Raw genomic sequence first — 11,051 nt, 5'->3', positions numbered from 1 at the left:
GTGGGCTGGGCAGGGGGGGCGGGGGGCGGGTGAGTGTTACCGAATGAGGGGGTAGTGAAGGCTGTACTCTGGGGGCCGCGAGGTGCCCAAGAGGTGTGCCTAGCTCCGAGTGCCGGCGGCCGCCGGGCGCACCCCACTCCCGGGCCGCGCGCGCCGCGGGTCCTGGGGGGCGGTGATTGTGTGCGCCGCGCCGCGGTATTGTGCCGCGGCGAGCTGGGCACCGCGTCCCGGGGAGGAAGACATTCTCAGGCGCCCAAGTGGGGGCCGGGCTCGCGTTGCCGCCACCGCGGCCGCTGCGAGAAGGGAAGTGGACTGTATTTGGGGATGTGAGGACGGGAAGCGTTGAGTGGCAGGGAGGGGCTCCCAGCCTGGGCGCGGGGAGTTGAGACGAGGTTTGCAGAGTTGAGCCCACTTCGGCAGGCCCCTGTCCCTGCTCGGAGCGAGTGGACCCGGTGCCCCGCTCAGGTGTACCGTGGGAGCGGAAGCCTGGAGCGTCGGCAGCCCTTGGGGGAAGGGGCAATTCCTTAATGAAGGGGACACACGGGGCGGGGGCAGCTGTCCGGATGGAGGGCGCACGCCTCGGTTAAGTTGCATTTACACCGTCGCTCGTGGCTCTCCACCTAGTCCTTCCTACAGGGCCCAACACTTTGTCCAGAAGGCGGGGTGGGGAGTGCCATCCGCATTTTTATTCCAGCCACTCGGGTTCAGAAGTGAGCCCCCCCCCCCCCACTCCCACCTGGAGCTGCGTTTGCCAGAGTCCGGTCGCCTCTACCGGGCGTCGCTTCCTAGGAGAAGTTCTCATTAAGCCTCGCTAATTAGCATTATTCCTGGAGAAAGGTTAAGGTTAGACCGTCCTTTTCCTTCTCGGGAGGCCCACCCCCCTTCTCCATCCCCTTCTCTCTCCCTCCCTCCTCCCCAAGAGCACAAAAGCACAAAAAGAAAGTGTGAAGAGGCGCAGATCAATGGAGAAGCCACAAACCCATTAATTCAAATGGAACCTTTTTTTCCCCCTCTAAAACATTGATTTTTCTTTCTGTCTGCTCTGAGGGGAGATTAATAACCTCCTGATTTCACCTGAAATGGTGTTTGGACTCTGTGATTTCCTCCTCTTTCTGAGAAGGATTGTGGCTTGAAATAGATTCTCCCTTGAGATAAAGCCCTACTTATCCCAGAATCAGCTGGAAACCCCAGCCTGGGTCTCCTCCCCCCCACCAGGTGGGGCTTGTGGTGTGGAGGGGGCTCTCACAACTCTGGGAGAGCCATCTGTGTGATGGGAGCAGGGGCCCCATCTCCCCTCCTGTTTCTGGGCTTTGAGTTGCTTTGGGGGAAAGGCCTGTTTATGGCCCAGGCCTGATGGTAGTTTAACCCCCCAGGTAGTAAATTACCCCTTCATTGGAAAACCATTAGGGCCTAAATGTATCCTTGAATAATATCAAGCTCCTGTCTAATCCCAGCTCAAGCTGGTCTTATTTTACAGAGCAGGGTTTTAAGACAGCTTCTCCTCCCACACCCACTGCAGGGAAGGCTGGGTGATGGCCCCACTCAGCACCTTCATGCAGAAGCTGGGAGCAGAGCACCCCAGGACCTTTCTCTCAGCTGAGAAGGCTGACTTTAGGGAACTTATCTGGCCTGGGTCACCCTGGGGCCATGTGGAGCTGGACTCCCCCTGAGTTGCTCAAGAACTTTTTTGTCTTGTCTGGGTCCTTTTCTTGGAAGGCAACTCCTGCAGGGTATTAGGTCAGAGTGGTTCCTCTCCAGCCCTTCTTTTGGCTGGAAGAACCCTGTCTGCTAAAGCCCATCTCTCTAGCCTGCTTTTTAGAGACCCCTGTTAATGGCAGGGCCTGTAGGGTATCAATGAGGCCCTCTTGGTGAGGAGTGCTGGGAAAACAGCCAGTTGCCTTTGCTTGGGAAACAAAAGCCTGTTTTACACTGGATACACTAGGAAGAAGGTGTTGAAAATACTCATTCCCAGCATCCAGGCGTCCATGACAGCAAGGACAACAGAGCATCCTCATGTATATGTGACTATGTTTCTGACAGGCCCAGTGTGTGTGTGTGAGAGAGCGCGAATACCTAAAATGTGGTAGGTGATTGGCTACGTCTCAGCCCTCCCCACTTCACATTTCCCAGAAGAGCTTGTGCTTCTATGAGTAGTAGGCAGAGGAGGTATGTTAGCAGGAAGGAGTGGAATTGTGCAGGGTGTGTCCCTGGGAGGCTGGCCTCCTCCCCTGGTGGCTAGATGGGCTTGGGGTATAGCATGAAGCAGCAGCCTTGGGACCCCGCAGCTCCCAGGAGCGGTGGCTCAGACCACCCTAATATTTCATTTGTGCAGTCCCTTCACAACAGGGATTTGAACCCTGCTTGCTTTAGATCTTGGGGTGGGGGGGGGAGCGGTTCATCTTCCATTAATAAGCCATCTGATGAACTGAAGTGGTTAAGTTGGGGTCAAATGCGGTTCAGTACCTTCTTGGCATGCTCAGAAGGCTGTGTGTGTAATGCTCGCTGACATGGAGACAAGGGGAGGAATTGCCTCGCACTGAAGAATTTCCAGGCCCTGGAAGGGCCTGCAGGCAGGTGTTTCAGAAGGAGGTGCTCACTCTCTACATCTTGGTGCCCGCCTTCTTGAGGTAGAGCTGGTGCTGGGGCCATTTACCAAGCCTGGTGCTCTTCCCAGCAGGAGCTTCGGCCTCTGGTCAAACAGACGGCTGGACAGAGAGGGGTCTGTTTCCTGCCCATCCCAGAAACACCCCCCAGCACATCCCTCCCTTCACCCCTCCACTGAAACACATACCCAAGGCTCCTGGTCAGGGCTTATGGCTTACAATTGCACTAAATTCTCAGCAAATCCTCCCCCTTTTCTTCCTCAAAGCAAGTGGTAGAGATAGAGTTACAGCTCTGGGGAAAGGCCTGGAAAATGTTGTGTGAGGCACGCCCCAGGATCCCTGTCCTGGAGGATGCAAATGGCTCAACTTCAGAGGCACCAGGAACCCAGTTCCCCGAGAAATTGACCCCAGTTGTAAAATAATCAGGTTACTGATAGCACCTGCCCATAGTTACACACCATGGATACAGGTGTGTTTCCACCGTTTCCCCTCTGGTCTCCCATTTTCTCCTCCTCCTGGGCTGGGCAGTGGTTGGTGCCAGTTTGCCTGCAGAGTAGGAAGGGCCTCAGAGCCTAAGTGGAGAGAAACTGAACCTGCCCATGAATTTTGGACCGCAGATAAGAGCGGGGAGGGCTTAGGCACCTCTCCTTCTGCCCAGGTTGGGGTGTGTCCCAGGGGCTGGCTGGGTGCTGCCCGCCTGCCCCCTCCCACTCCTGAGTTCCCTTTTCAGAAGGGCAGTTGGCTGTATCACCTGTAAAGCACAATGGCTCAGGCCCTTTGGCGCCCAGTAAATGATGGACTTGACCGACATGTGGGCTGCAGGCTTCACGGCGTCCAAGGGCAGCTGGCTGGCTAGTCATGTGGGGTCTGGAGGGAGGGGGCCCAGAAGTAATGATTGTACACACTTTTATTCTCTTATGAAAGTTTCATTTAAGTTTGTTTACAGAAAGAGACAAATTAGTAGACCAAAGTCCCTTGAGATTCCAGGAGGGAAAAGCAAGAAGTGTCTGACTTACGACTTAGGATGGCTGGGCGAATAGGGGGAGCACCATAGGTGGATGCGTAGGCCTGAGGCCCTGCCCCTGGCAAACCTGCACTGGCTGCCTCCTGCAGGTCCCTCCGGACATGGGTGTATTTCCCCGCTCTGCACAGTTGTTGATGGGCTCTGAACTGTGTGTGCTGGTAATTGCCTGTGTAATTAGCCTGCTCCTGGAGCCTTGGCTTGGTGTGAGTGGGTGCAGTTACAGTCTACCCTCTGCAGCTGGGGGCTCTGCTGTAACAGGTGTGTTGCAAAGGGGTCTTGAAGGCTTCCCTCCCAGATCAACCCTAGAAGTGAAGGTGTGGAAACTGAGTTTGATTAGAAATTATTGTTTTTTGGTTTTTTTCCAGTGAGGTTTAATGGACTTGATGGCCCACTTAAAAAAAAAAATTACTGTAGCAATAGTCGCAAAATCTTAGAACCATTGCTCACAAAACACGGATTCATGTGGCAAAACCCTGGGGGCCATGGGAAAACTCTCTGGGGAGAGGGAGAGCATCAGTAGATAACTGGGGAGGGGGTTCTACAGCCCCCTTCTCTCTCCGCGCTTACAAGTAGGTCAGGATTTTCTCTGGTCTCTTTCCCTAAGTAACAACGTCCTGGAGGAAAGGACCTCTGCCTTGGTCATCTATGTCCCTAGTACAGTGCCAGCACATAGTATATGCTCAGTAAATGTGTATCAACTCGTTGAAGAGAACTTGTGAGCATGTGGATGTGTGGGTATAAATAGCTTCATCCTCCCATGAGTTCCCTTGGGGTCTCATCTTGAGACACTTTGTTGTTAAGGACTCTGGTTCTTTTGATTGAAGGGAGGAAGTGTGGTGAGGCAGCCCCTTGGTGTGGTGGCACTCTGATGTGTGCTCTGGGCAGACTGCCTGGGTTCGGATCCTAGCTCTGCCACTAGCTTTGGTGCCCTTGGGCATCTGGGGCAGGTGCCAGATCTGGAGATAGGCCTGACATGGGTGTCTGCTTTGTGGGGGAGGGGGAGATGCTGTTGCAAGGAAATCTCATAAGCCCCTTGCTCCAAAGCCCCTTGTGTGGGGGCTGTGGATGCTTTGCATTGTCAGGTGATTGCAATCTCAGTATAAAATTTAGCCCACTTCTTCCCAGTTGGACCTGTCAGAGCAGGGAGGGTGGAGTGGGGTCATTTTGGTGGATGGTTAAGTGACCATTGGGCCAAAGAAACACTAGACTGTGCAGCATGGGGTGGCTGGCAGCTATAGGAAGGAGACCTAGCAAAGCAGCTCACTGCCACTGGCCTGCCTGCCAGCCCAGGGCCCAGGTTTCCTATGGTCTCCACTCAAGAACTGTGTGTAACGGGACTGAGTCCTTGATTGTCAAACTAATACCCCATCCTCATTAAACACCAGTATCATACCAGACAATTCAGCCAATTCACTGAGTCGCCATGGCCTTGTTGAGGGTCCAGGGAACATACAGCCTGGTCCCCACTCTTGGAAGGACCTGAGGTTTTCTGGGGAAAGATAGGGCCGAGATTCATAGTGTGATGACATGCTAACATGCTACAGCTGAGGGCTGTGTGCCTGAAAACTGCCAGAGTTAGTGGGACAGGCAGATGGTATAAGAGGGACGATGGAGACTGAGCTGGAGCTGATGGGGGAGGGGTGTATTTGGAATTTGGGCCACGGAGCACCTCAGTAGTGTGGGCATTCCAGATGAGAGGGGAAGGTGAGCAGGGTGTGTCTGGGCCCTTAGACTTGTACACATCTGGCTCTGCCACTTGTTAGCGCATGACCTCAGGCGAGTGCCTTAATCGCTTGCAGCCTCAGTTTCCTCATCTGTAGAATGGGGCTGAGAACTGTAGCTGCCTGGTGGGCTTGTGGTAAGGGTGAGATGGGATGACCCAGGGATCCAAGGCAGCACTTGGTGTCTGATAACCTTCGGCTTCTGTTATTGTTTTCAACTTGGCCGGGTGAGGCTAGACTGTGGGTCTTTAGTGCCGCACCCAGCGGTTCTGACTTCTTCCTGCTCCTCAGTGAGAACCCTGTGTGTTTAGTGGAACACTCCATGAGCTTTCTCTGAGCTGGAGACATCCCTGCTCAGGCTCAGGGTTATGTGCACCTTGGGAGGAGACACTCCTGTGTGGCTCCACGTCCCTCAGCTCACCCACACCAGCCACAGCAGTGTCCTGGCTTCTCAAACCCACGGGCATGTGCTGGTGCCTAGAGCGCTCCCCCCGGGGACCCCCACACAGCCACCTTCCTCACTTTCTGTAGGCCTCTGCCTGATGCTCCCTGACCAGTGAGGCCCTCCTTGGCCACCTGGGCAAACAGTCCTGCAGGTCCCTCTCCCTTCTTATTAGGCTTTGTTTTGCTTTGTCTCCCTCATTACCACCAACATTATGCATTTTTCCTGCTGATTGTCCATCTCCCCCATTGGGCCAGGACCCTGTCTTGTCCACACCTGAATTTCCCAGCACCTGGAAAGGTGCTTGGCTCACAGTAGGTATTCAGTAAATACTTGTTGAATGAACAGATAGAGTATCTTCAGTAGGTGGTCCTTCCACCTCTTAATAGAAAACTCAAGTCTTGTCAATCATGAGTGTTTCAACAGTACCCAAGGGCCAGGAAAGGGCCTTCCTACTTCAGCCATGACTTTGGGTTGTACCCTGACCACCGTGCCCCTCAGGCAGCCAGGAAGGAGCAAGGGGCCTAAGCAGGGATGCCCCTGGTCCTGACTCCCAGAGCCTAGATGGCCTCTGTTCCTCCGAGGGTCCTTCTCCCCCACCTGCCAGCCTCCCTTCTCACTCTCGGGCTCTATGCAGTTAGCACAGGGGAGATATTTGTTGTCCCTTTGGACCTTTTGTGCAAAGAGAGTCTTTTGAATGTGTGTGTGTCCCTCTGGGTGTGAGAACACAGTCTGAGTGAATGTGAGTGAGTGTGTTTCCACCCAAGGAAGAGTGTGGGTGGGTGTGCTTGTGTGTAAGGAGCAGGGTGGCCTGTGGGAGGGAGGCAGAGTGTGTGCATGTGTGGGGAGAGGGCACGAAGACACGTGGTCTCCGTCCCCTGAGGCTCTGAGTGTGCCTTGTGGGGACCCCTGAGCTGGGCAGAGCTGGTGTCCTGGCCCAGCTCGAGTCCTCCGGATTCTGCCGCAGAGGGTACACACTTGTGCTGCACAGAAGCTGTAAATTCCAGGAAACTCCCTGCCAGCCCTGCGTGGTGGGGGAGGGAGTGGAGGCTGAGCCACGGCTGGTTCCCTAGCACTCGGAGGGCAGATGTGTCTGCCTCAGGGACAGCAGCAGAAGAAAGTTCAAACTAAAGTGTGTTTGCTCACTATAAAAGAGCCGGCTGTGAGGGGGCCCTGGAGTGAGGGCTCTGGTGGTGGGGGGTGCTCTGCCAGAGGTCCTTACTGGGGGCCCACAGAGGCCATTGTTCCTTGCTAGAGGGGACAGAGGAGGGGGCAAAGTCAGAGATCCAGGGTGTGGGAGCTGCTGGGTCATCTTTCTTGCGTTTTACAGCCAGCTCCCAAACAGTTGCTTGCTGCTCCTGAAAGAGGCTGGGCCAGAAGGAGGTGGGGTCCCTTCCCGCCCCAGAGGGCTGGATTGAAGGGGCCCCGCCCCGGGGGTTCCCGGATGACTGGCCAAGGGCTCACTGAAGCCAGCATGGGGAGAAGAGGCAGGCGTGGTCCTCTCCAGCAGGCCCTTCGGCTGTTTGGAAGGCCCTGGTGGCCCCCCCAGGCCCTTGAGCCGAACCCCCTTTGCGGTCTGCTCTGAACCCTCTCCTGCCCCACCCCCTTTCTTCTCTACACTTCTGGGGCTGGCCTTTTCAGCTCTGGAAGCTGCCCAAGAGCATATCTTTGAAGCACAGCAAAGGTTAGGAAGGAGGAAGGCAGAAATGTCCTCTGGGCTGGGGGAGTGGGAGAAAGGAATTCCACGCATGCTCCACGGGAGTCAGGGAGCAGGCCTGATGGGGCGATCGGCTTGGCCTCCGAGGTGCTCGGCATGTCCTGCCACCCACTTCTGGCTTCCTGGCCCTGTGAGCAATGAGCCCTCTTCCCCGGGCTGTGGGCAGGGAACCGGGAGCCGGCCAGGGAGCAGGGAGCCGTGGCCCTTGTTTACAGTGCTTGTTTCAACCTTGGCTCACAAGGGTGAGAGCCAGGCCCTGCCATCCGCCCCTACAGGATGTGAGACCTCGTAATTGTCTTCAATTACAGAGCGCCGGGCCCTCAGCCCCGGCTTCCGACAGGAACCAGAGCCGGAGCCACTTCCACAGGGGGCAAGGGAGAAACCTAGCCCCCTCTGCAAGGTTTGGGGGCTCTCTGTGTCCTTTGGGGCACTTCCAAATGCCCTTGGGCCCTGGGGTTCACTCACAAGGCTGCCTGGGGGCTGCCAAGAGCCTCTCCCTGTTGAAAGCCCACCTTCTTTGTCCCTGATCAGGATGAAACTTCTGTGAGCAGTGAAGATTTTGATATGAACGACTCCACATGGATGTCAGCTGACCCACACCTGGCCTCCAGCCTGAGTCCCAGCCAGGACGAGAGGATGCGGAGCCCGCAGAACCTCCACAGCCAAGAGGATGGTGAGTGTCCCTTGGTGGCCAGTGGGGAAGAGGCTATGCCAGACACCAGGGGCCTAGGAATCCAAGGTGGTGGAACCTGGGCCGGGCCTCTGGGGGTGGCCCAGGCTTACAGCTGCCCTCAGCATCTCCGTGGGCCCCATGGCCCAGCTCCTGGGTTTGGGGAAACCAAGTCATTCCTCCTAAAGATATGTGGATGGAGCTCTCAGGGACTGGCAGCTTGACAGGTGTTATGCCAGTTAATTTGCCCTGATGCTCATGGGCTGGTGTGATAGGGGTTTTGAAATGATCACTGTTCGGGTCTGGGAAGGGTCACGGTGTGCGTGACCTAACAGTGCAGCTGCCCAGCAGTGAAAACAAGAGCTAGGCTTCTCAAGCACAGATGTGAGGCTATAGGACAGGGCTCCTGCCTGTCACCTGGTGAGTGAGCAGGCAGTGTGCTTATCCATGTGTGTGTCCCCAGGCCCCTAGGATGAGATATGGCCCCGGCTGAGGAATTGTTTGGACTCTCCTACCCTGGCCCCCTCTGCCCTCCAGGGCTGCCAGGCTGCCTCCCCCGGCCTTCCTGGGAACAGAGGCTCCCTTTTTGGGGCGGGAGAGTTGGGGTCAGAAGTCAGATCCCAGAGGTCTACTCCAGAGCCCCCGTGTGGAGACCCCAGAGTGCTAGGCTCTGGGGCTCCAGTGCCTGCCTCAGTTAGGTGCAGTTGTGGGCCTGGGGTGGCACCGGTGGTCAGAGCGTCCTGGCAAGGCTCTGTTTTCTGGGGAGGAGGTGACTGGAGGGAGAGGGTGAGCCAAGCTAAGCCTCAAGAGAACTGGGGTGTAGAGCTGGCAATTAGGAGGGGTCAAAGGTCAGGGCCTGGAATGTGGGAGGGAGGTGAGGGTTAAAAAGGGGTGTAATGTTAACTCTGCGAAATGGGTTAGCCTTAAAAAGTAAATATGGGGTAGGAGCCTTGCAGTTTGGGTCAAAGTTCATCTCCATGGCAGAACCCTCCAGCCACTGCCCTTGCAGGCCTGAATCCGGCTTTGTCTGGGAGGAGACTCAGCTAGAGGCAGCTGGGGTGGCTGGGCCAGGAGCTGGGGAGCCCAGGGGGTGGTTCTTCAAAGAGTGGGGTGTGAGGCTGCTGGGAAAGAAAAGGCTTTTGTGCCTTGCAGCCTCGTGAGGTCGGCACGACCCCCTTGTGCTGCGGGCTTCCCAGACCAATACTGCCCTCCCACGTTCCCACGGGGTGGGGACCTAGGGCCAGGGGCAGCCACATGGTGCTGGGGGCTCTGGGGCTGGGAAGTGCCCAGCAGCTGACCTTCCTCCTCATCTGGGCCGATTGAGGGCCACACCCAAAGGCTACACCAAGGGCTAGGCCAGCAAGCCCAGCCAAGGGTGTCGGATTATACCTTCCCAAGAAGGATTCAGAGCATTTTTTTTTTTTTTAACCAGAGAAGTAGGACTGAATGGGACCATATTCCTCTAACTCATTCTCAAAAAAGTCTTGTGTTATCGTTGCTCACAATTGCCATTTGGGGGTATGACTTCTGCCAGAGACACTTCTGGGACAGATTTGGTGATTTGGAGGGCCTCCAGGATCAGGTAGCCAGGGGAGTGTTTCCATGAGGGTCACGGGGCCTCCTCAGCAGCTTTGTCCCGCTGCCTGCTGATCATGAAGATGAAGCTGAGAAAAGCAAAGAGGCTGGTGGGGTCAGCATGGCCTGCAGCTGGTCCCATGGAGCCCGGTGGGGGCCTGACCTGGGTGTAGTCACGCACATCCCCCCACCCTCTGCCGCCCAGGCCCCTCCTGGCCCTGGTGGTGGGGCTGAGGCAGGCTAGCCTGCTGACAGGACAAGGGTGTTTATCAGGGCGGGTAGCCAGAGCGGAGACAGGGAGGATGGTGTTGACCATGATACCATCAATTTAATTATTTAATCAGAGGCTGTGTCTGGAGGCTGTGGGCTGATGTGCTGGCCAGAGGCCAGCCTCGACCCAGTGCCGGGGGTCGCAGGCCTTGAGAACACCCAGCCGGCTGGCCTGGCCTCTGCTGCCCCTTCTGGTCCCAGATCTGTTGGTGACTGCCATGTCTGACCAGAGCAGTGGGTTCCCGAAGGTTTTTGGCTGGGCACAGCCTCAGCCTGGAGTCCTTGTCAGGCCCTCCAGCCCCCACAGTGGCATGCAGCCAGCTCCCTTCTCTGAAGGTGCTTGCAGTGCAGACACGGCTGAGATCCCGTTCCCATCAGCCAGTCAACGGGAGACCATCCAGGGCTGTAGGGCGTTCTCATGTCCCCTGTTGCTAACAAAGGACTAGGTGGGGACAGGTCAAGCAGGGGCTCTAGGTAGCCCTGCACTCTGCACCCAGCCACAGCCCTCCCGGTCTCCAATTCCTTCTCATGTGCCTTCATCTGGAAGCTTCCCTCAGGGTGGCTTAGTGTGTGGTCTCTGACCCTCAGTCCTCCATGAAAGTGGCAAGCTGGAAAGATGATGTCTGAGGCCCCCACTGTGAGCTCTGCAAGACACGCACCCCGTCGATCTTGCTCTCTGCTCTGTCCCAGTGACTAGCTGTGTGCCTGGCACGTTAGAGCAGGCTGCTTGCTGAATATTTGGGGCCTGAATGAAGAGGAACATTTATTGAGACTACCCCCTGAGCACACCATCCAGAGGGCGTATAGGTCTACCCTTGGTTGGGGACAAGATGGGTTCTTTATTCCTGGGGACACCCCCAATTTGAGCACCTGGGTCTCTTAGCCAGAAAATGTGTGTACCCCCAAGACTGTGCTGCTGGTCAGTGATGGGGCCCAAAAGCATTTCAAGCAGCCAGACAGTTTGCACAGATTCACACCTGTGGTGGATGTGTTGGGGCTGCCTTCCTCCTCCTCCTCCTCCTCCTCCTC

General features: G+C 56.3%; 1 protein-coding gene across 7 annotated transcripts in view; it reads left to right on the top strand.

Annotated features, from left to right (window-relative positions):
- The window catches only part of NOL4L (nucleolar protein 4 like), a 130,066-nt gene that overhangs the window by 92,113 nt on the left and 26,902 nt on the right, over positions 1-11,051 (top strand). For 4 of the 7 annotated variants that reach the window (XM_019645797.1, XM_019645795.1, XM_019645800.1 and 1 more), the window contains one exon: positions 8,039-8,180. In XM_019645797.1, coding sequence (XP_019501342.1) covers positions 8,039-8,180 — 142 coding nt within the window. Of the gene's footprint in view, positions 1-7,176; positions 7,475-7,543; positions 7,638-7,682; positions 7,908-8,038; positions 8,181-11,051 lie in introns of those variants that run through there. The other 3 variants (XM_019645801.1, XM_019645799.1, XM_019645802.1) reach the window with 3 other exon arrangements.

Source organism: Hipposideros armiger, unplaced genomic scaffold (assembly GCF_001890085.2).
Source record: "Hipposideros armiger isolate ML-2016 unplaced genomic scaffold, ASM189008v1 scaffold_94, whole genome shotgun sequence".
NCBI classification, from domain to species: domain Eukaryota; kingdom Metazoa; phylum Chordata; class Mammalia; order Chiroptera; family Hipposideridae; genus Hipposideros; species Hipposideros armiger.
Note: the sequence above shows the minus strand (reverse complement) of the source record. Positions and strands in the feature narration are given on the sequence as shown.